This window comes from Portunus trituberculatus, chromosome 15, assembly GCF_017591435.1.
Source record: "Portunus trituberculatus isolate SZX2019 chromosome 15, ASM1759143v1, whole genome shotgun sequence".
Taxonomy (NCBI): domain Eukaryota; kingdom Metazoa; phylum Arthropoda; class Malacostraca; order Decapoda; family Portunidae; genus Portunus; species Portunus trituberculatus.
This window is the reverse complement of record NC_059269.1, coordinates 15,931,180-15,958,978: the sequence shown is the minus strand read 5'-3', so window position 1 is coordinate 15,958,978 and position 27,799 is coordinate 15,931,180. Positions and strand designations below refer to the sequence as shown.

The window sequence follows — 27,799 nt, the reverse complement described above, 5'->3', positions numbered from 1 at the left end:
TTTCTACTTGGCTGATCATTTTTGTGGCTTGTGAAAAAAGCCGTAAGGAAAGAGCAAAACGTACAGGCAGACATTTTGCATTCTTCTGTTTTCTTTTCTCATCACTTTCATTGCCCCCTCTGGTAGGATGTAATCACCTTGACAATATTCGATGTTGATAAATTCTGCTTTAAGTTCGCGATAAGTACACCCAGCCCCATGGTCTGAAACGCTTCGAACTCTCTCTAGATACATTTTTTGAGGCCAGAGTATCATGTTATATATATATATATATATATATATATATATATATATATATATATATATATATATATATATATATATATATATATATATATATATATATATATATATATATATATATATATATATATATATATATATATATATATATATATATATTCCGTATTGATTTTTTTTTTCAGTTAAAAATATCAACACAATCGTGAAATCACCCAATAACCTTTACTAGTATCTCTTAAAAGCTGTGCGGGGTGATTTGCTGAAATCTTTGTATTGAGAAAGAAACAGTTACGTGGATGTTTAGAAGGTACGACGAAAGAGAAGTACAGAAATAATCTGCCCGCTTGTTTGTCTATTTCTTAATTAAATCCCTCCACTCTCTCTCTCTCTCTCTCTCTCTCTCTCTCTCTCTCTCTCTCTCTCTTGACACTTTTCATGACAAAGAATTACTACCGCGTTACGTGGTAACGTGTATTACTACTCCCTATCCTGCTACGACATTTGACTCGCTGGCAACTCCGACCGATGCCATGTAGCCTTTGTCACAAGTTCGCTTCACTACTCAATTGGCGTGTCTGGCACTCACACCTGGCAGAGTGGTTACTACGCACGTGCATAAATACCCTGCAGCCTCCTCACACTGTCTCCGTGAGTAGATGCTTCCTATGTGGGATTTGTGACTATGAAATGTTTGTTATTTAAGTAAGACTTTCATTTCATGGTGATGCAAGTGTTCCCTAACTCCTAAGCAACAGGTATACTCTCTAGGGAGGGAAGCAGGTTCATCTAGACATCACCTTCTCTTATAAACACACACACACACACACAATACTGTTCAAGGTCAGTGAAGTCAGTAAACCTGTCCGTCACTTGCAATTAATAATCAAATTCTAGCTCGATTCATTTCTAGTTTTTACGTTTTGTTCTTTCAAATTTGAAGAATATCTTAATTTTGTAGATTCTTACCTTTCATTTTGATATTTTTAGTAATCTTAGGCAATTTCATACCTCGATGTCATATGACAGTCGCTGCAGCGTTACACATTATTATTTTTTATTTATTTATTTATTCATTTATTTTTTTTTTCAATCACTTCATCTGTAGTTCCTGTGACGCTAGTTTCAGTCAGCAATCATCATCCGTGTACACGGTGATGCGCCGCTAATACAACCCGTCTACTCGTCTCGGTGCCAGATGGTCTATTATGCTACACGCCCCTCCCACACACACGCACATCTTCAGCATGCTCATTTTATTCGAGTGATGACGCAACGACACAGATAATGTGTTACACATTATCTGTCACCACATCGACTGTGTCCTTCAACCCACTCCAACCCGCTCATTGGTCATTGTCCACCTTCTCCTATAGATCGTGCTAATTCAACAATACCCTCACGATGTGCTATTAATTTATAAAACTTTCACAGTGATTCTCTCTCTCTCTCTCTCTCTCTCTCTCTCTCTCTCTCTCTCTCTCTCTCTCTCTCTCTCTCTCTCTCTCTCTCTCTCTCTCTCTCTCTCTCTCTCTCTCTCTCTCTCTCTCTCTCTCAGTGAAATAAGAATCTTCTCAATAAACCCGACAAGGTTATCATGTCTATCCCAGAGTTTGTATTCTAAAACACTTTGTGCTCATCGGGGCTTATTTCAAAGGTCTCATTCATGATCGAGTAATCACGTTGTCATTGGATTTCCACTTTTGTTGGTGCAGAACACTCGACACTCACGCTTACAATCATGAAAACTCCATAATCTCTACTGTAGCGAAAAGGTTAACACAAGACGCCGAAACATTTGTAAATGCGATCCCTTGACCAGACTGTAAGTGTATTGAGTTGTGGAGAAAAGATGGTGTTGCTGACGTGTTGTATGTTCCAGCGGCGTGGTGGTAATGTTTAGTCTTCGAGGGGTGACACTGGCCAAGGCCGCCACGAATCATGGACGGCTGCTGGCAAGGTCTTTCACGTGCAGTTTCCCCAAACCCTACACTGTGCCTGAAGGAGCCTGGGGCTGCAATAAGTAAGTGTCCTTAACTAACTTTTTACTTTTACTCATTCCTCCGATTTTTTCTTCTTTTATGTGAGAGGCGGAAACTCTCCAAGAGCAACACAAATAAAAAAGAAAGGGCCCATGCAGTTGCCTGTTCCTTTGCAGATCTGAAAGAGTTATCCAAAATGAAGGGATAAATGTCTTGAAACCTCCCTCTTGAATGAAGGCAAGTTATAACAAGTTGGAAATAAAAAAGCAGGTAGGGAGTTCCAGAATTTACCTGAGAAAGGTATGAATGATTTAAGATAATGATAAACTCTTGCATTAGGGAGTTGGACAGAATAGGGGGTGAGAGGAAGATGCCTTGTGCAGCGAGGCCGCAGGATGAGGGGAGGCATGCAGTTAGCAGGATCAGAAGAGCAGTTAGTATGAAAATAGCGGTAGAAGATAGCAAGAGATGCAACATTCCACCCATGAGAAAGAGGCTTAAGACAATCAGTGAGAGGAGGGGACTTGGTGAGACGAAAAGCTTTTGATTCCACCCTATCTAATAAAATTGAGTGAGTAGAACCCTCCTAAACATGCGAGGAGTGTGCCATACAAGGATGGATGAGGCCCTTGTACAGAGATAGCAGTTAGACGAGTGAGAAAAACTGACGTAGACGCCTCAGAACGCCTAATTTCATGAAAGCTGTTTTAGCAAGAGATGAAATGTGGAGTTTCTAGTTTAGATTATGAGTAAAGGACAGACTGAAGATATTAAATACAGAAGATGGCGACAGTTGAGTGCCATTGAAGAAGAGGGAATAGTTGTCTGGAAGGTTCTGTGGAGTTGATAGCTGGAGGAATTGAACTTTTAAGGCATTGATCACCACTAAGTTTTGTCTGTCCCAATGAGAAATCTTGGTAAGATCAGAAGTCAGGCGACCCTGCGGGAACTGTTAAATTCCTGAAAGGTTGTTCGTCTCTGAAAAGACGTGGAAAGGTGTAGGGTGGTATCATCAGCGTAGGAGTGGATAAGACAAGAAGTTTGGCTAAGAAGATCATTTATGAATGATAGGAAGAGAGTAGGTGACAGTACAGAACACTGAGCAACACCACTGTTAATAGATTCAGAACGGTGGCCGTCTACCTCAGCTCAGAAAGGAAGTTTGATTGAAGTTGCAGAGGAAAGGATAGAAACCGTAGGAGGGCAGTTTTGAAATTAGAGCTTTGTACCAGACTCTATCAAAAGCTTTTGATATGTCTAAGACGACAGTAAAAGTTTCACCGAATTCTCTAAAAGAGAAAGGAAAGCCAGATCACCAGTAGAGAGGTCTTGACGGAAGCCATACTGGCGATCAGATAGAAGATTGTGAAGTGACAGATGTTTAAGGATCTTCCTACTGAGGATAGATTCAAAGACTTTAGATAAACAAGATATTAAAGCTATAGGGAGGTAGTTTGAAAGATTAGAACGGTCATTCTTTTTTAGAAAAGGCTGAACATAGACAAACTAACAGCATGAAGGAAAGGTAGAAGTCGATAGGCATAGTTGAAAGATTTTGGCCAGGTAAGATGCAAGCAAGGAAGCACAGTTTTTGAGAACAATAGGAGGGACCCCATCAAATCCAAAAGCCTTCCGAGGGTTAGGCTATCGAGGGCAAGGAAAACATTATAATGAAAAATTTTACTTGAAGGCATGAAATGGCCAGAAAAAGGAGGAAAGGGAATGACAAGCCCAGAATCATCCAAGGTAGAGTTAAGAGCAAAGATTTGAAAGAAGAGTTCAGCTTTAGGGATAGATGTGATGGCAGTGGTGCCATCAGGATGAAATAAAGGAGGAAAAGAGGAAGCTGTTTTTGGTCAAATGTCAGGAGTCACGAGGGGAGTTGGAGTTTGAAAGATAATATGTATAATATATGAATAATAGATATATCACATGATCTCCAACATCACTATCTCCCTATCATGGCATGTTAACACCATCGCTCTCACCGTTCATCGCTAGTGACAGCGCTATTGTGCTTAACATCACTTGCAACACACACACACACACACACACACACACACACACACACACACACACACACACACACACACACACACACACACACACACACACACACACACACACACACACACACACACACACACACACAGTAGCTCAGTGGTTAGAGCGCTGGCTTCACAAGCCAGAGGACCGGGGTTCAATTCCCCGGCCGGGTGGAGATATTTGGGTGTGTCTCCTTTCACGTGAGTAGGTACGGGATGTAAATCGAGGAGTTGTGACCTTGTTGTCCCGGTGTGTGGTGTGTGCCTGGTCTCAGGCCTATCCGAAGATCAGAAATAATGAGCTCTGAGCTCGTTCCGTAGGGTAACGTCTGGCTGTCTCGTCAGAGACTGCAGCAGATCAAACAGTGAAACACACACACACACACACACACACACACACACACACACACACGCACATATCGAACAGCTCTGTAATTTGATCCAGAAAGAATGTGTAAACAAAAGAACAACTTTAAAAGTAACGATAAATCATTCAATAGAAAAACCGTATATATTCTTATTATGCTTTTGTCTAAATACTGTGCTGCTCGGAATACAGCCATCTTGTATTTGTGAAAGTTTCCACAGCTGGCTGGCGCTCTCTTGGCCTGCACAAAATAATATAATTTATATGTATGTTATTTGCTACTTCATATTATGTCTAATGAACATCTAATTTTCCACCAATTGGAGTTATAGTGTAAATTCAATAGTTTTTTTTTTTTATCAGATCCTGCTGAGAACTTTCTTCGGGTTAGGAGCTCATGTGGATAGAGAAGAGTTAAGAAGCAAGGCACAACTAAGTAATAAAGTGGATGAAGTTTAATGCTTTAGGATGAGTAGGGTGATGTAATGTTGGTGCTCATTAGGGCTGCCCGACTGGAACTGGCGGCGGCGTACCGAGGGTTGGACCTGCTTGGTCTGAACGAAGGTGTGTGCAACCACCTGAGCATGATGGCACCACGCGCCAATGAGGAAGGCCAGATCATGCTTGTGAACGACTATGGCTTGCACTGGAGTGAGGTAAGGTACAGATCAGCGTGCTGTGCAGTCTAATGAAGCTTCCCCTTGCCATTGTAGGAGAGAAGGAGGGCCCTGGCTACTGTCTACTACTCGCCAGAGTGCTCTGATACAGTCATATAACCCTTGGAAATAACATAACTGCTGTTTGTTGTTCGCAGCAACATTCAATGCTATGCACTGTCTTGGTTATAAGCTGTCATGCTTTGTCGCCATGATGAATCATAATCAGCTTAGGATTTGAATGTCTGAAGTTCTGAACAACGGTACCTCGTATTATTAACTCGAGCATGTTGCGATTCATCATGGCGACGAGGCAGGACGCCACTTATTACCATAACTGTCCTCAAACAACTTCAAAACTACGTTCATCTTCCTTTCATCTACCATCTTCATGCACTTCAAAACTTTACTCTTCTTTCTCTTACTCAGCTTCACTATCTTTCTTTCAATTGCTCTTAACAAATTCATTGAGCATGGCTGGTATTCTAAGACGCTTTGCTCTCTTATCACGACAATTTTTAGACACTATAAATATGATTAGCCGGATTCTCAAGAGTGTTTCTTCTGTTAGTAATATAATGATCTTGGTTTAGCTTGAACCATAAATACATCCTTACAAATTTATGCAACTTCAACCAGAGCTTGCCTTTTGAATGTAGTGTAGGTTTAGTACAGAAGTGTTTCATAATATTGATATGACTCTGAATCTCTCCTCTGAATCAGCAGTTTAATTTGCAAACACTAGCTGATTCCAGTTACCGAGCTCAAACTTCTTAATGACTTTCCTGCCATCATCTTCCTTATTCCACCATTCACATATTTTTCGGTTATCCACTTCATCTTACTCTTTTATATTAAAAAAAGTAATCAAGGTATTAGTATTAGATTAAGCAGTAATGTCTTATCTTATAGTGTTAAACGTATCAATGGAAAATGTGCGGATATGATGAGCTCGTTTTTCCAACAGGTGACTGCGAGCAACTTGGTGGGACTGAACGAACATGCCGAAATGGTAGAGGGGCAGGGCATTGTAGACATCGCCGCCTCCTGCATCCATCTAGGTATCCGCAAGATTCGCCCAGACGCCACGGTTCTGATGCACACCCACCAGCCTTACGCCACCGCCCTAGGTGTGTGTGTGTGTGTGTGTGTGTGTGTGTGTGTGTGTGTGTGTGTGTGTGTCTTTTATGGAAGAGGGAAAACTGACCAAGGATAAAAAAAAAATATAACAAAAAAGGACCACTTAATTGTCAGTTCCCTAAAAGGTTAGCAGAGTTAGCCAAAAATCTGACAAATGTCTTGAAACCTCCCCCTTAAAAGAGGTCAAATCGTAGGAAGCAGGCAGGGAGTTCCAGAGTTTACCAAAGAAAGGTATGAATGATCGAGAGTTCTGGTTAACTCTTGCACTAGGGAGGTGGACAGAATAGTGGTGAGAGGAAGAAAAAAGCCTTGTGAAGCGAGGACGCAGGAGGGGTGAGACATGCAGTTAGCAAGATAAGTAGATCAGTTAGCATGAAAATGGCGATAAAAGAAAGCAAGGGATGCAACATTCCGGCGGTGAGAAAGAGGCTGAAGATAGTCAGTCAGGTGAGGAGAGTTAATGCAACGAAAAGCTTTTGAATTGTGACTGCCCCCTTAAGTTGTAAGACACAAAGGGAAACGTTCAGCGAAATCACAACTAGCTTTGATGGTGAGTTCACAGCACCCTTTCCCCCTTGAACTGATCCAGACCAGAACTGGTCAAGAATAGAACTAGTGCTATTAGACCTCAGTGGGAGTGAATTATCGTCTCGGTAGGTGTGTATGTGTGCTCATGCTTACGAATATGTATCATAGTTTTAGGAATCATTATTGAATAAATTTTTAGGAAGTAAATTTGTTACTGTACAAGTAGCATTAGCCAATAATCGTACCTTCAACATCCCACCTTAATAACTTCGATGACAAACGTAGGAAATGACAGGTTAACACTTTTATCGTATTTCCCTTTCCTCCATCCTTTACAGAAGATTTTGTACGCTATCACATATTTGTTACCACACATTCAACCGCTGATGCATACAAAGCTCAAGGAGATATGACCCTATCCTATATTCTACAAAATAGCTCTTCCATTTTTCTCCAGCTTGCATGAAGGACCCAGAACTTCTGATGGTGCACCAAAACTCGGCAAGGTTTTACAAAAGAGTTGCATACGACAACAATTATACCGGCCTCGCCGAGGCCATTGACGAAGGCAAGAGATTGGGAGAGGCCTTGGGTGAGTCATTAGGAAAAGAAAACAAAGTGCCATCACTGTTGAGGTATTTTATTCCCATAACTGAGGAAAATGACGCCATTTTGTGAGATGGAGAAACAGATCCGTTCCCATTTAAAGTTGTAGTGAAAATGTTGATGACGGAATGTGAATAGGATGTGAATCTTACAAGTAAAAGAACCTCTATAAGTAGAATAGCCTTATGTTTGATATGTGAAATTATTTTTTGTTGTCTCTTGCATAACGCTGCTCATGGTTGCACTATGAACCTGTCTACTTCCACAGGTGACAAGGACATCTTATTCATGGGTCACCATGGCGTACTCAGCGTCGGAACAGAGGTTTCCATTGCCTTCGACCATCTCTATTATCTGGAGAGAGCTGCCCAGCTACAGGTGGGTGACATAAGGTGTTTATACCATTTGGTCTCAATGCCAGCATATGGCAATTAGTAACCTCATGATTGTTAGTGGTAAGATAGCAGACTGAAGAAAAATTAAAGTTAGTGACAATATATTTTCCTCTAAAGGCTTTGAAAGCACGGCTGCGTCCGTCTTTCTATGATGTTTGGGCGACAAGAGAACTACAGTCATATCATGCCATAACTAACATGATTTTGAACAATACGTGACTTCTCATGCCCTGTTTTCTTCTCTTCGCCAGATACTCGCTTTGTCAATGCGCAAGGAAGTGGATCTTATCCCCGAAGAGGATTGCAAAATGACTTGTGACTCATTTTGGAAAAATATCAAAGGCTATAGTGACGCACATTTCTTCTCCATGTACCGCAGACTTCGCAAAACTCAGCCAGACTTCGAACAGTAACCATGAAGTGACTGCTGAGAAAGCTCAATAAAAAATATAAGAATATTTGCTCTCCCACTTGGAACTTTCTATATCATATAATGGCTTTCCTCTAAGACAAAGTATTTCTATATCGACGAACAGACACCGTGACGGATTCAGACAGCACCACTGCACTGGAGACTGCCACAAAGGCTGCCCTATTATATAATACAGACCACTTCGAATTCACATTTTCTCTCATTATTATCTCCCAGAGGACACAACAATTTCAGTCTAGCGGTGTCAGAGAAGTGTACCAATAAAATTTTGCTGCAATACTGTTTAAACAAATCACCATTCTATTTTTTACAATGTATGTGATTTATTTAGATTACTAGTTGAAGATTATGCCCTTTTTTTTAGTTTATCATAATGGTATTTTCACATATTTCTGCTTAACTATTGAGAGAGAGAGAGAGAGAGAGAGAGAGAGAGAGAGCTGCGGACGCATAACTTGTTCATATGACGCTGTCTCTTGGTTCGGGCCTGCCTCGAGATGTGGAACGTCATTTGTTATTAACGACATTCCTAACACGCTCCGGAATGTTTTATGAAATGGGTTTAAAGACAGAAACCATTCGAATGAGTATAATATTAATATCCTCCATAGTGACCAGGAAGCAAAGAATAGGCAACTTGGTGTTATCAATCTCACAATTATTTAATTGCTTCATAAATTAAAATCCTACTCGTTGTTTTATGTTCGTTAAATGAAGTGCCTGTGCAGCAAGTGTGGATAACAGAGATACAATCATGATGTGTGACTATAAACACTAGCGGGTTCTTGCTCGTAATAAGAGAGAAAAGAAAGAAAGAAAAAAAAACTTCTCTTGATAGTATTTTCACCGCTGAGATGAGGCACCTCCAACATTCAAGGTTAGAAGTTGATAGGTGTCTCCATCCTGATTCTCATTCCTGTGCCAGTGTGAGTAACGGCAGCGTGGAGCAGGACACCAAAGGACCAAGAGGTTACTATATATAGAGTAAAACTGTGACAGGTAAGCCTTCCGGATGAAATGAAGACTAGTGATACATGTCGGCAAAGTTGCTTCACAAAATAGGTATCTGGAAACGTACACTAGTGTTGTAATGTGACCTTGACCAACAACCCTATCACCACCACTGCTACTGCTGCTATGAACTATACATCTCTCTCTCTCTCTCTCTCTCTCTCTCATGATTACTTCCAAGCTTGTAAATATCATTCGGGAAAGGTGATATTTATTGTGCTATGCTATGTTCTCTTGATCATCCCGACTTCCTCCATTGTCTCGATCGCTATATATTTTTTTTTATCAGTTGTGCGTGTGTGTGTGTGTGTGTTTAAACACACTGTTTGATCTGCTGCAGTCTCTGATGAGACAGCCAGACGTTACCCTACGGAACGAGCTCAGAGCTCATTATTTCCGATCTTCGGATAGGCCTGAGACCAGGCACACACCACACACCCGGACAACTAGGTCACAACTCCTCGATTTAGATCCCGTACCTACTCACTGCTAGGTGAACAGGAGCTACACGTGAAAGGAGACACACCCAAATATCTCCACCCGACCGGGGAATCGAACCCCGGTCCTCTGGCTTGTGAAGCCAGCGCTCTAACCACTGAGCTACCGGGCGTATGTGTGTGTGTGTGTGTGTGTGTCAGAAGTTTTTAATTCAAGGGGAAGTCTGACATTTATTTCAGCACCCCACACTATTATCCAAAGCACGTTTAGAGACACATTAAAAAAAAAAAAAAGTAAAAAAAAAAAAGATAAATATCTTTGCTCCGGGGTTGCTGTTAAGTGTTTGGTTTTCTTTCGCTTGTTTAACCGAGAAAAGCTCACATAATTAGAAGCCATATTTCATATTGTTCATTTCCCTGTTCAAAATTTTGGTTCTCCTACCAGCTGCTGCTGACGAACTGAATATACAGTGAATACAGGAGCATGACGATGATGTTAGGCCTCCGAGGAGTGACGTGTCCCAAGGCAGTGGCAAGATATGGACACCTCTTGACGAGAGGCTTCACATCGAGCTACCCAAAGCCCTATACTGTTCCTGAGGGTCCTTCTGGCACAAATAGGTAAGTAACCACATCAACACCTGAATTTCATCCCTTTTTTTTTTATTTTTGCAATGCGAATTTTTAATCATCCATATTTGTGTTAAGAAAGTTATGCATTGGTGGAATGGTTAATATTAAGACAAGTGCATAGTTAATGCTACATGGTATAAATAAAAAAAAAAAATAAAAAAACACTGAGGTGTTGCGGAAACGGTCCATCTGTGTTCATCATTGCGTGCTATGCGCTGTGAACAAAGTGAATAAAGATCATGTGAACGAACACATAAAAAATCAGTTTGCTCGTCCGAACTACCGTCACCTTTGGAAAGATGGTGACCATGTAGTAACTAACAACGTGTTGGCGTCCCTCCAGGGCAGCCAGATTGGAATTGGCAGCGGCGTACAGAGGCCTTGATCACTTAGGACTGAACGAAGGCGTCGTAAACCACCTGAGCGTGATGGCGCCGCGTGCTGACGGAAAAGACGGGAAGGTGATGCTCGTGTTCCCAGAAGGGATACACTGGCAGGAGGTGAGGCCCAGTGCTCTCTTCATAAAGCCTGCCCACACCAAGAAACTCTGTGGAAACTGCAAATGTTTGCTTAATTAACATAAGAGCAAGCTCTATTTACGTAATTCATGTAATATGTCTGTATGTATGTACAATGTATGTAGTGCATGGATCTATGCATGTATATCGTATGCATTCGTGTATATATGTATATATGTATGTATATGACAGGTTACGGCGAGTAATCTGGTGGGAATAGACAGCGAAGCCAAGACAGTGGAGGGAGAAGGGTCACCTGAGACCACCGCCTCGTGCATCCACCTTTCCATCCACAAGATGAGGACCGACACGAAGGTCGTCATGCACTGCCACCCGCCTTACACCACGGCCCTCGGTGAGCTTGTGGACTTATTGGATCAACAGCAATACGAGAACGCCTACTTTGTCTGTCTCTACACACCTGTTTCTTTTGTCTTGCAGCGAGCTTGGAAGACTTTGAGCTTCGTATGGTGACTCAAAATGCCCTCAGGTTTTGGAACAGGGTGGCGTATGATCGTTGTTATCAGGGAGTGGCTTACGCCTTCGAGGAGGGTGAGAGAATGGCCCGCATCCTGGGTGAGTGATCACTTTTTACCCCTAAATCTTTGAGTTGTTATTTTGTAGGACTATATATTTGCTGTTTAGAACAATGGTTCCCAAACTTTATTCTGTCATTTCCCCCTGCACCCAGTTCAACCATCCAGATTTCCCCCTTCATGTGTATGAGAGAAAGAGCAGTTAAAACACACTGAGACTATTTACTAATTTATTTTTCAAATGTACAAATATACTGATAAACTTATAGTTACAGAGTGAAGTGGATAGAGCAGTTAGTAACAACTAAGCATAGCCATAGAGAGCGGTTACTAACAAATAAAAGGACTTTTGTTTGCTCTTCTACTTCAGAATTAAATTAGTGAGAAGGGTGATGCTGCTTCTTGTGCAACAGTGTTCTCTCTCTCTCTCTCTCTCTCTCTCTCTCTCTCTCTCTCTCTCTCTCTCTCTCTCTCTCTCTCTGACATGAGAAAATCCATCTGAAATTTTTTAGTTAGTAGGTAGTGTAATTATTTCCCCCTAGTAGCTTCAAATTTCCCCCAGGGGAAAATTTCCCCAGTCTGGGAACCACTGGTTTAGAAACTGGGAACAGAACAATTCGTTGCATGAAATTTTAGTAAGTGAAATGTGAAATTCGCCATCTATCATATAATATGTTGTGAGAGTTAAAGAGTGATCCACATTAGCTGGTGCAAGTGTTGTTTCGACAGGAGATAAAGACATTCTGTTGCTGGCCAACCACGGCGCCATCACCGTGGCATCCACCGTCTCCGTAGCCTTTCATAACCTGTACTTCCTGGAACGAGCCGCTATGGTGCAGGTGAGGCCCGCTGAAACCCCTAGCATGTAGAGTTGTGTTTCTAAACCTTTTTTGGTTGTAACCCGTACTATCCTGATCTGTCGACCTTAAATGCATATGTATTGGGTTAATTGCTAGCAACCTTAAAATTTAATGCAAATAGGTTACATGTAGTGTTATTACTAGCCATATTCACATTATAGCCTTAGTCATGATTTATTTATGATGTCTGAAACTATCCAGAGAGGCCCAAGCATCCTCACAACCGTGGGTTTGGAAACCACTGATGTAAAGTAAATTTCAAATGTTTTTCGTTTGCTGTAGAAAATATGATATTTTGAACGCGGTGTTGAATACAACACGCTAAACATTATCCTTTACTGGGGCATTTTATACATTTATCCAGGAAAGAGAAACATGGGTGAATACGTGGACGAATTTCCAAGAACGAGAAACAGCTTTATTTGTTTTGTCGCAGATGTTGGCTATGGCAACTGGAAACAAGCTGGTGGAAGTGCCTGAGGAAGTGCCACGGTCCATGAGTAAGCCATACTTGAAGAGAGAGCAAACCTATGCTGACGACTTCTTTTATTCCATTTATAGGTTAATGCAGAAATCACAACCAGATTTCGAGAAGTAAACAAAGTAGACCGTTCAAAGCGCCTGCCTGCTAATCTCACGTCGAACACTGAGACCATAGCTTTCTTTGTGTGGTACTTTGGAAACTGTTCAACTGACTACTATAATATATAATATGTATTAGGAATTCTCAATCTTTTCATTATCATTTGCCCTTTTGGCCTTATGGGTATCTTTATTTGCCACATAATCCAGAAGTTCTTCTAACGCTCGTAATAACTCTAAAACAATTTAGTTTACCCTAAACTACGTACACTTCATGCAGCATAACTAAAAGAAAATCGATCTGTGAGGTACAACTATGTCAAAATAAAACGTTAATATGTCTCAATGCATTTTTTCTGGGATAAATATCAATCAGCATTCTTGATTCCACCCACATGAATTATTTACTGATAATAGTCCCCAACTTCACCTCCACCACCACCACCACCGCTGCCACTACACAGGCACTACTCTAGCTGAAAAGAACCAGGCAGAGAAGCACGGCGTGACGTCACATTTACAGGTAAACACGAGGACCCAAGACTTCCTGCTGTCACCTGTCACGGCCTCTACTGGGAATGTCCGGCCATAAGGTGAGTGACTGTTGATTTATCTTTTATCTGTGGGCATTATGGAGCACACGAGGGGGATGGGAAGTGTTCGGTGTGGTAGTGAAGGGATCGATGGGAAGCAGTTAGGTGATGGGAAGGCAGGACTGAGGGAATACAAAGCGGGCGCGTGGCTGTCTCCATACGATTGCTTCCCTTTGAGTGGGTATTACTGTTTGTTGTGTCTGATATCACTGCATTCAGGCTGATATGTGTTTTAGGATGAATGGTAATAGTAATGTTTGTGTTGACTGATTATTCCTTCCCCCCTTGAACCTTTGTTGATGTTTACTGATATTACTACTATCTACTGCGTCCATCTGGAGTGGTGTTGCTGCTTTCTGATTATTTCAATGCTGTATTCGGTAGTTATTTATCACAAGTCCGCGTTCCCCCCACCTTCACACCTCCTAAACAAGCTTGGAGGCATGTGAGAAAATCTTTTGTTTTGGGTAAGGGACTACAATCCAGTGAAATATGGGTGTTGAAAAGTCCTCAGTTAAGATTCCAATTTTTCTAACCTAACCTATTCTAGGTGGGGAGGAAGAATTGCATCCCCACTGCCCCCTATTTAGGACATTAACCTAACGAAATGCAATCTAATCTAACGTAATGAAACACCTGAAAAGATTACACTGTTTTGCCTTATTGGTAAGGTGAAGAGATTTTCAGCGATGGAGATGCATACAGTTTTGCTATTTTGGTAATGAACCTGTAGAATCTCCTCTTTATGTTTGTATATCACATTTTGAATATTGTTGTTGCTAAATATCTTGCATAGTGTATTATTTTCCTACTGAACACTGGTACCGTTTGCTTTGCCCCCGTCCACTGAGTAGCCTTATAACAGATGATAGTGAGCCTCTATCAGAATGCCTGACTTGTTTCTTAAACAAATGAAAACTGTAACAACCTATAGATACCATGAAATTCTAATATCCTGGTACCTTCAAATCTCAGTTATAAAATAAGAAAATTATTTCAGAGCTCACTGAACTTAGAAAATCTTGAATTTTGCCACTTTTGAGTGTCATTACAGCCATATTACACATGCACCTTGTAATTTCTGTATATTTACGGCAATGTAAGGTAAACTGTATATAATTTTTTCATGATTTTCACTACAATTTCTTCCTTTTGACAGTTGGTTCTCTGAGCTATACTAAACAACTCTATGGTCACATTTTTTTGTTTAGGCCTCATAAAAGTTTTGGCAAATTTTTGAAAATTATCACAATTTTCTATATCTGCTTTTCATGCTTCTCACTACAAGATTCTCCTTTTAACATTGGATTCTCTAAGATATTGTAAACAAATATGTCAGTGATTAGAGGTGATGCTTTTCCTTTTTCTCTTCAGAAGCTTCTGTTAGTTTCCTCCTATGAATATTTAGCTCATTTGCTGTAGTTTATCTTGCTGTTATAATCTTCCTCCTATTCCTCTGTTTTATTTCTTCTATATCTGACTTTTGCAAATTTTCTACTACTTCAGGTTTTTCTTCATCCTCTTCTTGTTATTTTTATTATTTTTTGTTTTTGTTGATGAATTTATCTTATCTACTGCAATGGCGGACTTTTTTTTCTTTTTCTTTTTTTTTCTTTCTTTAAACAGATCTAATCATAAGTGTTGATATCTTGTGGCACTAACTCCCTGGCACTATCGCAGCTGTGTTAAATATTTTTTCTACTCTGGTGATCAAGTGTTACTTTTGGGTGTTTAACTTATGTAGCTTGTGTGTCATATACTCGCAGTCTGCTTTTAAAAATGAAGTTTATTCTAAAGTATTGATTTTATTTATCTTCAGATTTTTTATGAGAATAATTCAGCTTTTGTATACTGTCGTTGTCACATGTCTTATGTTCTTGTAAACCAACACTTTTTTTCTTTTTAATATATGACATTTACTATTTCAATGTATTGATGGATGTTATTATGCCTTTATTTTCATGTCATAGATAGATTCAAAATAATAAGAACACTATAGACTGTTATTGATATACTATTATTGATTTATAAAATGACAATAGCAAGACTTTGAAGTTGGTGAAAGAGCTTCAGTGAATTAAGCCCTTGCTAACAGAAAGAAACAGAAAATAGGCAAATCAGAGGAGACTAGATGCAAAGTAAAGGTCATGTTAGATAACCTCCATATGCTTATACAGCTTGGTGAAATGCCATACAACATGGCTAGGTTAACTCAAGTAAACATGCAATTTTCCTTCCACAAATGAGACAGCTACAATAAAAGTGCACTCCTGCCTAGACCACCTCAACTGTTTACTGAAGGTCAAGAGGTGCTTTCTTTTTGTCTGATATTGTCAGACCATATTCTGTCTATGAGCACAGGAGAGGCATCCTTCCTCACAGCTCACCAGCCCACTAGCAGGTAATTGTTACTAATCTACATGTGTTTAGATTTGTTTAAAGATCAGAGTGTCCTTAGTTTAGGGGTGGCTGTATCTTTTAGCTGTAGTATGGGGTTTATAAAGATTCAAGGATAATGTGGGAGGCTTACATAAATTCCAAAACCTATGAACAGAATAACCTTGACCTTCAGCCCTGACATTAGCGTCGTATGGAGTAGAAAAGATAATAGAAAAGATAATCTCTCTCTCTCTCTCTCTCTCTCTCTCTCTCTCTCTCTCTCTCTCTCTCTCTCTCTCTCTCTCTCTCTCTCTCTCTCATTTTTTTCCTTCTTTAATCATTAAAATTTTGCAAACATCTGAAGTGTTCTTTGGAATTATCTGTCAAGTGGAAAAAATGTTGAGACGCAGTTCTCCTCGTCTTATCTAGTCATCACCAAGGAGATGAAATGCTTCCTCATTCTCATGATATGCATTTGGCAATGGATTGATGAAAAATATGGATATGTGTTTGTGTGTGTATGTGAGTAATTGTTGTTGTAAAATAATCCCCAAGACTGCTTTTTTCGTATGTGTTCTGTCTTGCATATTAAGTCCTGCTCATTGATTCTGTTAAGGAGTAGGAATATCTGGTAAACTGTATTCTGTGTAACCTTGAAAGTGTTGGGTAAGGAGAAAAATGAGATGCTTGTCTGACGAGGAAATGATAATGACAAGTAGCAGCTTTTGTAGCTGCATAGTGAGTTACAGTTTGAGGTAGTAAAGAATCTGTATTGTGCCTATGGTATATTAAACTTATTATTCCTTTTTCTGTGTGAGACTGATCAAGCATAATTTTCTAAAAAATATGTTGTAAAAAATTTTGAGAAGGGAAGACTTGCTTATCTATAGACCAGAACTGGGCACTTCCGTACCTCAGTGCGCACCTCTGCTCCTCTGTACCTGTGGACCACCAAACGAGGTGCGGAAGTCCAAAGTGCAGAAAAATTTTCAAAAGTGCGGAAGTAACAGGTACAGAAAGGCGACATTTTAAGTCCGTACCTCTGCACCTGAGACATGTGGGGAAAGACGAAATTTTGAGTCCATACCTCCGCACCTAAGACAGGTGCAGAAAACCGAAATTTTGAATCCGTACTTCTGATCTGAGATTTTCAAGGAAAAAAAAAATAAAGACGACAATCCGCATTCCGTAGCATTACTTTCAGCCGTTTTTGGCGGTCTGTGCTACTAGGCATATTTTCCCGCCATTTGAGTAACGTCGCTCATTCAGTTCTAAGCATGCTCTCCCCCCCTCTCTCTCTCTCTGTCTCTCAACTCAACTCAACAGCGCACAATGTACCACCAGAAAGCCAACTTCCCATCATTATTGCACCATTTTCCAGGGTGAGTAGAGACCTAAATTTTTTACAGTAGATGCGTAATGCTCTATTGTGCATGAGAATATTGATTTTTTCTATTTTTGCAAACCTCGATTTTTCGGTCGAATTTGCGTCTCATAGACATGACTCAAAAACCTATTTGCACCCTGAAAGGGTTAAAGCATGTTAATTTTGGGGAGTGGGTAAATTCATATCACAAGAATGAATTAATTCTATTTCCATTAATTTATATGGGAAAAATTTATTTAATATACAATTTTTTTTATATACAACGATCGTCATAGAACGAGTTAAATTCGTATGTCTAGGTACCACTGTATATATATATATATATATATATATATATATATATATATATATATATATATATATATATATATATATATATATATATATATATATATATATATATATATATATATATATATATATGTATTATATATGGAGCTCTGATGTATTATTATTGACTTGTAATTTGTTTTTATTTTTTGAGGTGTGGACTAAATTTTTTGGGCACACTTCAATAGTTTTGGGTACAGTACTGGAGGTGCGGAGGTGCAGTACCAGACCGAGGGAAAAAAATTTAGACGCGGAAGTACAGGTATGGACTATCTGCGTTTTGAGGTCTGGAGGAGCAGTACCGGACTACCCGATATCCAGTAACATGCCCACCTCTGCTATACACATCTTATTTTGATACTTAGCTTTTTAGAAAGTTTGTTGATAAATGGTTGAAAAAAAGAGCTTCACATTGATAGGACAAAATAGTAGAGATGGAAGAAAGTTATGGAATGTTTTACGAAGCAAGGCTACAGTTGTGGAAGAGAGTAGTGCATACAGTCAACCCTCGGCTATCGCGACTTCGGCTATCGCATTTTATTGCTATCGCGCACCCATGAAAAGCTGCTAAGATTTCATTATCCCGACCTCAGCTGCTTGCTATCGCACGCCCAGCCATGACGTCATGGGATATCTAAGCGCTCATTGACCAAATCTGCCTTCACGCCAAGATCAATTCGGCTATCACGTTTTCGGCTATGGCGTGGCTATTTCGGTCCCAATTGGGCGCGATAGCCGAGGGTTAAGTGTAGTTGGTCTTGAATAGTAATGAGTTATTAATTTAGTCAATGAAGTGGTCATGAACATTGTGTTAGGTATAATAAGGAACCAGTTTTTTGTATTATGTCAAGGATGTTATTCCCTTAAGCATTTAGTATGTAGAGATAGTAGGGACCCCTTAACCTAGGACACAAGGCTGAGTGGCATTCACGTTATCACAGTTTATCTAGATTATACTCTTGATAGTCCTTTATCTCTTAATATGTAAGGGTGAAGGAACCCAAAAAGATCATGCTCCTCACTGTCCTAGATTATACATTATATACTTTTTTATCTGATATATTCATATGGAAGAATTAAGACTATCATGTTCAGACCACAGTAGGAAGATGCAGGGTTAGCCTCCATAGCAAGACCTTCATGAACAGATAGGTAAAGCAGTAAGAAGCAGCGCATCATCAAGTTAGATGAGAAGTGTTTGGAGACCTTTTATGGCAAATTAATGAATGTTTAGAAATGTCTTACTTTTTGACATGCATGACCTAGGGTATCATTATACATCATAAGATCTTGAAGATATCTTTATTGAAATTTGATAGGTAAAGTGGGGGACACATCAGGTTTTTTGTGGTGACATGAGTTGAGGTTGAGCATTGATGTGGGAGAATAGTTGTGGCAGTGTGGGAGGGTTTACTTGGATTATTATCATCAGAGGTCTCAATGAATCTTTTAGGAGAAAGGCTCACACTAACATTATTCAATGACTTTTGTTAGTTGTGTGTCCATTTTCATGTCAGTCCTACATCTTATTCTTGATCTGCCTTGCCTTCTTTTATGTTTATGTAGTATATTGTTGTTTATATACACATGTATGTTTGTACCATCCACATGGTTTTGACTTTTATGCTGACTGTAGCATATCTTGCAACAATCAATGATACAGTATCTGCTTTCTAAAATGTCAGAAAGATAACCAACAAGTGCTCTCTCTCTCTCTCTCTCTCTCTCTCTCTCTCTCTCTCTCTCTCTCTCTCTCTCTCTCTCTCTCTCTCTCTCTCTCTCTCTCTCTCTCTCTCTCTCTCTCTCATAAAGTACTAATCAACCAGTAGAGGTCAAACAAAGGCAAGGTGGAGCTAATAGGAAAAATGTCACTTAGTGAAGGGTAGGCAGTGTCTTCAAGTGGGGGAGAGAGCAAAAATTAAGAAATTCATGGTTTGCTGCATCTGGGATGGTTCGAAGATAAATTGCTGTGATGCATATAGTGAAATGGTGTCAGTTATGAAGGTGATTTTTTTTTTTATTTACTTCTCTACTTCCTTTTTAAGAATTTCTTTATTTGTTTATTTATAATTTGCAAGGTGCAGCAAAGAATAATGTGTGATAATAACTATAATAATATCATTATTATTGATTTTGATAATAGCTTTGTCATCGTCATTACCATCATCACCACTTCCACCATTATCATTCTCATCATTATTATTTCTACTCTTTTCACTCTGTTTCACTACAGTTATTAAATAAATTATTATCATTATTATTAGCCAATCATCATCACCATTACTACTACCACCAATCCTCATCTTCATTATTTTTATTCTTTGCATCAATACATGTTTCACTACTTGCTCAAGAAATAATAATTTTTTTATTTATTCTTGTTCTTCATATTTGTTTTCTTATTATTGTTCTTCTTACTCTTATTTTTTGGACAATTCTGGATGAGTCTTTGGGTAAAGAGAGTTGTGAGTGTGTATATTATGTATGGTACATAGTCCAGATAGCTTTTTCCTATTCTCAAAAACTTGTGAGAAGTCAGCCTTGCACATTATCTGTTGTGTGATTAGAATGGAGGAAAACTCACACTGATAACTAAGTGGGTCAAGAGCTGATTTCCTACATCTAGGTGTGCTCCGTGTCTGCAACGCAATACAGCAGGTTCAGGCGTAAAGAGATAGGAAGAAGTGCATTTTCAGTTAGAAGGGTAAATGACTGGCATTGTGTTGAGGAGTCAGATTTACAGTGCTGAGTCAGTATGGAGCTGTAAAAGAAGATTAGGGAAAGTTTCACTATGAAGCTTAAAAGAGAAAAGGAATTTGACAAATTTATGAATGAGGTTGATCATGAAAATCGGTCATTTATTTATTTTCTTGTTTCTTTTATGTGTTGATAAGGGTGATAGGGAGATGTAATATTATGTAGGGACTACTATATATACTGTTTTTTTATTGCTTTCTTTGTTTTTGTATGTCCATATTTAACGGTGAGGACTTGATGCTTCACAGGATGTTCCATTGCTCCTTTTCTTTAACCCCTTCAGTGCTGGGACACATCTTTACCTTGAAATATATGTACAATTAGATATTTTATTGACATTAGGAAGGGTCTATGGAGGTCAGAAGATTAATGGCCACAGTCTTCACTATTTTAATCCCCCACATAAGTTTCTGAAGCTGAATAAAATCACCATATAGTCACTAGAATGATTATGGAAACACATCATGGTAGTGAAGGGGTTAATGAATGGTATCACTTTATTATTTAAGAAAAATAATTTTGTATTGTGTTGTTCTACTTTTCTAAAAAAACTAATATAGATATTAAAAAGGTGGTGACCTTGTGGATAATGTGATGAGCGTGGGATTGTGCAGACATCCACGTGTAGGTTCGAATCTCACCATGTACCACCTTGATACTTTGCCATTTGTTGAGTGGTTTAAAGTTACCTACATGTCACCAAGATACTCAGGTTCTAGGTGGTTACACCAAAGATGTGCTTGGCTGGTGATATGGGCTCTAATATGGGTACCACTATAAATAAAATTGCTTGCGCCACTAATGGGTAGAAGCTAAACACCGCTTCCCGTACTCTTCAAGTAAAAACCTGATAGGTGCTTTTGGCCACAACATAAAAAAAAAAAAGAAAAGAAAAAAAAATGAAAGAAAGATGTAAATTAAAAGTTAATGATTTAAGAAAATTAATGACTCAGCTAAGAATCTTGTCAAGTTTTTTTTTTTTTCCATTGCACTTAGGATAATGCATACAAAGAGTATCAAGTTAGCTTTTCCTTTACTGAACCAGTACTGGTCCTGTAGCAAGTCAGATACCAGTGAATCATTGCAATTTCTAACAAGAAAAAATATTTAAAAGAATAGAAAAACAAAAGTAAGGCATTTTGTTGATAAAAACAATATAGTGTGATTATTAAGTTCAATAAACTTAATCCTTTCTGATACAAAGTAATATGATGAGGTCTAGTTTTCATTAATATTACTCAAATTTGACAACATATAAATAGATAAGTTGAGAACTTTCATCAGTATTTAATAGATAAGGCTGATAAAGCTCCTGCACATCAAACCAAGGGTTGCTGTCTTGTGGAATATTATCCTCTTCACAGTTCTTATTCATATTGTATTTACTTGTTTCATTGCACAGTAATGCAAAATGAACACAGTCATTATAATGGGAGGAAAAGAGACCCAGTGTGGCAATTTTTTGATAAAGTCTTCAATGGCTCAGCTTTTAGAGCCAAATGCAGAAAGTGCAAACAAGAAATGTCACCATTGTTGGCAAAAATGAAGACACATATGATGACCTACCACCAACTACAGATCAACAATCCTACTCAACGAGGTAAATTATATTCATATTCTTCATATACTATTTCCTTATCAGAGATAGTGTTGGACATGCCCTCACTTGATCTTACTAACACACCTCTTCCTCACTCCCTACCTTTATTACAGTTATTTTGACTTCAAAATTTTTTCTATACAGTCACACTCTTCATGCTTATACCTTCCACAAAATATTCTTCATGACTTCCTACTTGTCACATAATCCAGAACCTCTCTCTCACATTGTACTCTGTGACTTCTTGTCCCTTTATGTCACTTCTTATCCTACCTCCCATACTACCAGTACTGTATTTTGATATTATGATAATGATTAATTTTAAACTTATCAACTTTATTTATATGGTAAATATGCAGCTTGTTGTACCAATATATACTGGTAACACATATAGACAAGGATATCCAACTCTTCTTGAAACTTAACACTTTAGTACAATATACTGTGTTAGTGAACTTAATTTGTTTAAATTTATTTTCAGGTATACCAGTTCAACATTCTTCATCATCTGTACATAGCACTTCAAATTTAAAACGATCTTCATCATATTTAGCACCTGCTAATAGTGGTGCTCTTCTTTCTCAGTCCAAGAAAGATCGGGTAAGATCTATGAAAATTAGCAACACAGAAAAAGTGGCCTTAGATCAAGAAATAGCCAATTATTTTTATGCTACAAATACTCCCTTCCAAGCAATAGAACATGATCAGTTTATCAAAATGATCAGAATGTTAAGACCAGGATACATTCCACCTAACAGGGAACAAGTTGAAGGGCCTCTCTTGGATCAGTCATTCAGCTCAGTGAATCAGGTATATTTAAATGAATTTAAGGGAAAAACCGTTTGCATGGCCATGGATGGATGGAGTAATGCTCACAATGACCCAGTATTAGTACTGAGTTTATTAGTAGATGGCAAGATGTATTTGATTGATTGTGTAGATACAAAAGAATCAAGATACACAACAGACTGCTTAGTGGAAATAGCTGAAATCAATGCAAAAAAAGTAAAAGAAACATTTGGGTGCACTGTGAGAAGTTTTGTGACAGATGATTATGATGTCAATATGGCAGAAATGAGAAAGAAATTAGTAAATGGTGAAAATATTTTGATATATGGTTGCTCTGCACATCTTTTAAACCTGCTCTTACAAGAGATGCAAATTAGAACCATGAAGGAGGATATCACAGAAATAATCCAGTACTTCTTGAATCATCATATCCCTCGATCACTGTATAAAGCTGCTGGAGGGACATTGCTGGTGATGCCTGTAGAAACTCAGTGGAACATAATAGCCGACTCAATTGAATCTTACCTAAAAAACTGGGAGATCCTAGTGAAAGTGTGTAAGGACAACAGCAAAGTACTTGACCAAGAAATCATCAGGAAGATTAATGATAGGACCTTGAAAAGGACAGTAAAAGACTATTTGGAGCGAATGAAGCCTATTGCTGTGGCTTTGAACTCTGTCCAGAGAGAAACTACACTCATCAGTGATGCTGTTGAAATCTGGTTGAAACTGAAAGATGATATAAAAGAGTATCTAACAGATGAAAAGGATATGAACAATTTTGAAAGGATAATTAGTGTAGCACTGACACCTGCTCACTTTCTCTCAAATATGATAGACCCAAGGTATCAAGGCAGACGGTTGACTTCAGAGCAAAAAGATGTTGCAGAAATGTATGTATTTGTATACTTTCCAATGTTTCTAACAAAATTAATGGCATTCCGTGGTAAAACTCAACCCTTCAAAGATTATTATTTTACCAAGAATGTTGTAGAAACTATGTCGCCATTAGCATGGTGGCTTACTTTCTCCAGTGAACTGTCAGAAAATGAACTGAACATTCCTAAGAAACTATTTACAGCAGTTGCATCATCACCAGGAGTTGAAAGAATTTTTTCAAATTTTGGACATGTACATTCCTCTATCAGAAATTGCCTTGGAAAGGAAAAGGCTTCCAAATTACTTACAGTTCATAAGTATTATAACAAATGAACATCTTTGGTTAACAGCTATTACTTTTTGTGTAGATTTGATGTTCTTAAGAATTGAAGTTTTTGTATTAACAGAGATCTTATTAAGTTATCTATATATTGTACATTAAAATAATATTATTGTGTATATTTGTTATTGTTTGTTATGTTTATAACAAATTAACATCTCTGGTTAACAGCAATTACTTTTTTGTGTAGATTTGATGTTTTTAAGAACTAAAGTTGTTTTGTATTAAGAGATCTTCTCGAATGATCTATGTATTGTACTTTAAAATAATATTATTGTATACATTTGTTATTGTTTGTTATGTTTGTATGATCACAGTTTCTTTTTCATTTCTTTGTATTTATAAATTAATTATTTTAATATAACATATCTGATTATGGTATTAGACCTACATATGATTCATATGTCAAAAGTTAATTTAGAGTAGTGTTTCCTTTAGGGTTAAGTTCAGTACAAATAAAATAGCTTCATAAGACTGAGATATATAGGTGTACAGTATATATATATATATATATATATATATATATATATATATATATATATATATATATATATATATATATATATATATATATATATATATATATATATATATACAGTATATATATATATATATATATATATATATATATATATATATATATATATATATATATATATATATATATATACGCAGGGACCCTCGGACTTGGAATGTAATTCTTTTCAGAATGCTGTTCCATGTCTGAATTGTTCCTAGTCTGAAACCTTATTCTTATAAGAAAAAAATGTAAATAATTTTAATCCATTCCAAGACCCTAGATTTTTTCCCTAAGTAAACACCAATCAATGAAAAAAAGAAAAAAAAAAAAATACTAATAACAAATCAAATAAAAAAAGCCAATTTTTATATATTTTTGAAAAAATTGTGGGTTTTCTATCCCTGCTTATGAGTGAGAGAATAGCTATTCTCATTGAATTATTGTGATCAAGGACAAAAACTACTGAGACTAATATAGTCCCATGCGAGCTCTCCCATGAAATAAAGCAAAGAAAAGATAAAAAGTTCTTATTTGAGAGTACCACCTTAATGCAGAATCATCTCCTCCTCCTCCTCCTCCTCCTCCTCCTCCTCCTCCTCCTCCTCCTCCTCCTCCTCCTCCTCCTCCTCCTCCTCCTCCTCCTCTCTCTCTCTCTCTCTCTCTCTCTCTCTCTCTCTCTCTCTCTCTCTCTCTCTCTCTCTCTCTCTCTCTCTCTCTCTGTCCAACTTAGGCTGTTCCAAAGAGGAATCAAAACATCCCAAACTGAATTGGTGGTCAACTTTTCAGCTCTTCTGGAGTTTCAGTTTGTAAGTAAACAGTATTAATTATCAACATATTAATTATAATAATACATGCAAAATGGAAGAAAATAAGAAAGAGAATCTCATACACTGATGGTAGAAAGATTGGTTTTAGATATACATAACTCTTGCTGAATTATGAAAACTGAATTATGAAGATGGAAATACCTTGCTCAGGAGATAAAATGATAAGACTCTTACTGGTGTTACATAGAGAGAGAGAGAGAGAGAGAGAGAGAGAGAGAGAGAGAGAGAGAGATGTGGCTTAGTAACTACTGAGAATCATAATAATTCAGTCTATCACAGCTGCCTACTTGTATCTTCCTCCTCTTATATTTTCTTCATTGTATATAGCCTTGTACTTTCACTACAATGCAACCATTTTTTTTTCTTCTCGTTTGTTCACCATTATCCTTACTCAAACTGTTTTTTATGTTATTTATTATCTTGCTTCCTTATCTATCCTTCAAGTTTTCCTCATGTGTGTTTGTCCCTATCTATCTTCCTTATCCTCCTGTCGCATGTTCATTGTTATTAATCCTCCAACTCTTTCTGACGTACGTTCATTGCTATCTCTCCTTCTTTTCCTCCTCTGGTATTATCATCTCCTGCACAGTGAAGGCTTGCTTGATAAGGAAAGGGTGGATAGTCAGGTCACATGTGTCATAACTTGTTTGTACACGTGAGATAAAATAGGAAATTCCCTCTCCATGTGATTAGCACCTATCAGTAATTGATCCAAAAACTTGATGAAATGAACACATATCTTGTATTTTGTAATGACTGGCACACATGCTGCACCCAACCAACACAGCACACCATAACAAGAGAAGGACTCGCTTACATATGCATTGCTTTATTTGTAATTCACTTTAGAGAGTTTGAGATGGAAGGCAACACTAAATACAGTGAGCATTTACGTGACACATTAGTACAGTACATTTATATCTCTAATTGTACCTGGTGTCTTGTGCATTATAAATTTATTATGACTGCTTGGTCCCTGTGACCTTGTGGCACTTAGCTAATAGTTTCCTGTGTTAATTAATGGAGGCTGCTTGAACGGTGCGGGAATAAGACAGAACACCATTTTCTTCTGTGATCCCAGGAAACTAAGAATAATGCAACTTAGAACCTTAAACTTGGAAGGATAGTTATTTATTACATAAGACATGGTGATAGTGTTAAGTTATTGAGAGAGAGAGAGAGAGAGAGAGAGAGAGAGAGAGCTGATTTCGGTAAAGTGTAAGTAGCTTTTAGAATATTTTAACTTTATATCTTAGTAATGCTTTTATATGTATTTCTTATTTTGATATTTTACTTTGATATTTTTAGCAATGATGAAAGCAACACCACGTGACTTCTGTTCTGCCTCTCAAGTGTCGATCGGGTGTCTGGTGGTCATTGTTATTCACATGCGATAAAACAGCGTTGTTAATCAGATAAGCGCTCTAATACGGGGAAAGATTCAGCGATATTGAACATTTTCCTGCTTACTCCTTTATTCCCAGAACAAAAGTTAAGGTCACAACGCCAAGCTTCAGAGAGAGAGAGAGAGAGAGAGAGAGAGGGCGAAAAAGAAATCGTCAGCTTGTTTCTTTGTTTCTGACATCGGCGGTCTCTCTCTCTCTCTATCTCTCTCTCTCTCTCTCTCTCTCTCTCTCTCTCTCTCTCTCTCTCTCTCTCAGCAAAATCTCAGCATGCTCTGATAACTGATAGGCAGGAAATACCGTTTGATGTTAATGATTGCCTCTCTTTTGAAGTACGTAGGTACAAAGAACCCTTGTACCCACTTGAGGAATAGGGAATTTCTTCACTTCATAAGACATTTCTCTCCAAGAGCAGACCACGAAATGTACAGTGTGAGCCATTGAAAGCTGTGTTGTGTTGGTTGCAATCCTGGGCTAAATTTTGCAGTGGATATGATACGCTATATTTCATCGAGTCACTTTGTTAATGGCTCTGTAAATGTTCCTATGTGCAAAACCAAGTAATTTGTTATCGATAAGCTATCAGTCAACCAGTCAGTCTATCTATCTATTTATCTGTAACAAGGAGAGAAATATGTCCATTTAACGACTCTTGTACCGTGACGCGTTTTCATATTTATTCTGCTTACTATTTGGCGATTTTATGCAGCTTCAGAAACTTGTGTGGGGATTGAAATAGTGAAGACTCTGCGCATTAATCTTGAGTCCTTGACCTCCGTACACTCTTCCTAATGTAAATTAAATCCTCTGATCATACTCAAAACTCGTGGTAATAATGCGTCACAGTAATGAAAAGGTTAAGAACTCATAGCCAGCGGTGCACGCCATCAAGAGGGGAATGACTCTCTGTGCAACTCAGATATCAGATGGCTGCAGTTGGATGCTATCTGGCACCTGATCAGATGCTTGCTACTTGGCCGATGTCTTGATAGTCTGATGTAACAGGTGAAGTTTTGGTATCATGCT

General features: G+C 38.3%; 4 protein-coding genes across 4 annotated transcripts in view; all 4 read left to right on the top strand.

The window, feature by feature from the left end:
• The first annotated feature begins 781 nt into the window (after positions 1-781).
• Positions 782-8,417, top strand: LOC123504121 (putative aldolase class 2 protein CC_1201). The gene is made up of 7 exons (XM_045254446.1): positions 782-891; positions 2,123-2,263; positions 5,137-5,290; positions 6,258-6,420; positions 7,416-7,550; positions 7,833-7,942; positions 8,211-8,417. The coding sequence occupies exons 2-7, from the start codon at positions 2,136-2,138 to the stop codon at positions 8,370-8,372; spliced, it is 852 nt and encodes a 283-aa protein (XP_045110381.1). The 5' UTR covers positions 782-891; positions 2,123-2,135; the 3' UTR covers positions 8,373-8,417.
• Positions 8,418-9,238: 821 nt separating this feature from the next.
• LOC123504120 (putative aldolase class 2 protein CC_1201) lies at positions 9,239-13,315 on the top strand. Its single transcript, XM_045254445.1, has 7 exons — positions 9,239-9,391; positions 10,286-10,461; positions 10,817-10,973; positions 11,184-11,346; positions 11,433-11,567; positions 12,257-12,366; positions 12,824-13,315. Exons 2-7 carry the CDS (start codon positions 10,325-10,327, stop codon positions 12,983-12,985), a joined length of 864 nt encoding a protein of 287 aa, XP_045110380.1. The 5' UTR covers positions 9,239-9,391; positions 10,286-10,324; the 3' UTR covers positions 12,986-13,315.
• A 227-nt stretch (positions 13,316-13,542) lies between these two features.
• Positions 13,543-27,799, top strand: part of LOC123504113 (solute carrier family 15 member 1-like) — a 39,925-nt gene continuing 25,668 nt past the window's right edge. The window contains exon 1 of the mRNA XM_045254434.1: positions 13,543-13,562. The gene's annotated coding sequence lies outside the window, so the exon portion shown is untranslated. The remainder of the gene's footprint in view (positions 13,563-27,799) is intronic.
• LOC123504116 lies at positions 21,590-24,537 on the top strand. The gene is made up of 2 exons (XM_045254439.1): positions 21,590-22,015; positions 22,497-24,537. The coding sequence occupies exons 1-2, from the start codon at positions 21,820-21,822 to the stop codon at positions 24,014-24,016; spliced, it is 1,716 nt and encodes a 571-aa protein (XP_045110374.1). The 5' UTR covers positions 21,590-21,819; the 3' UTR covers positions 24,017-24,537.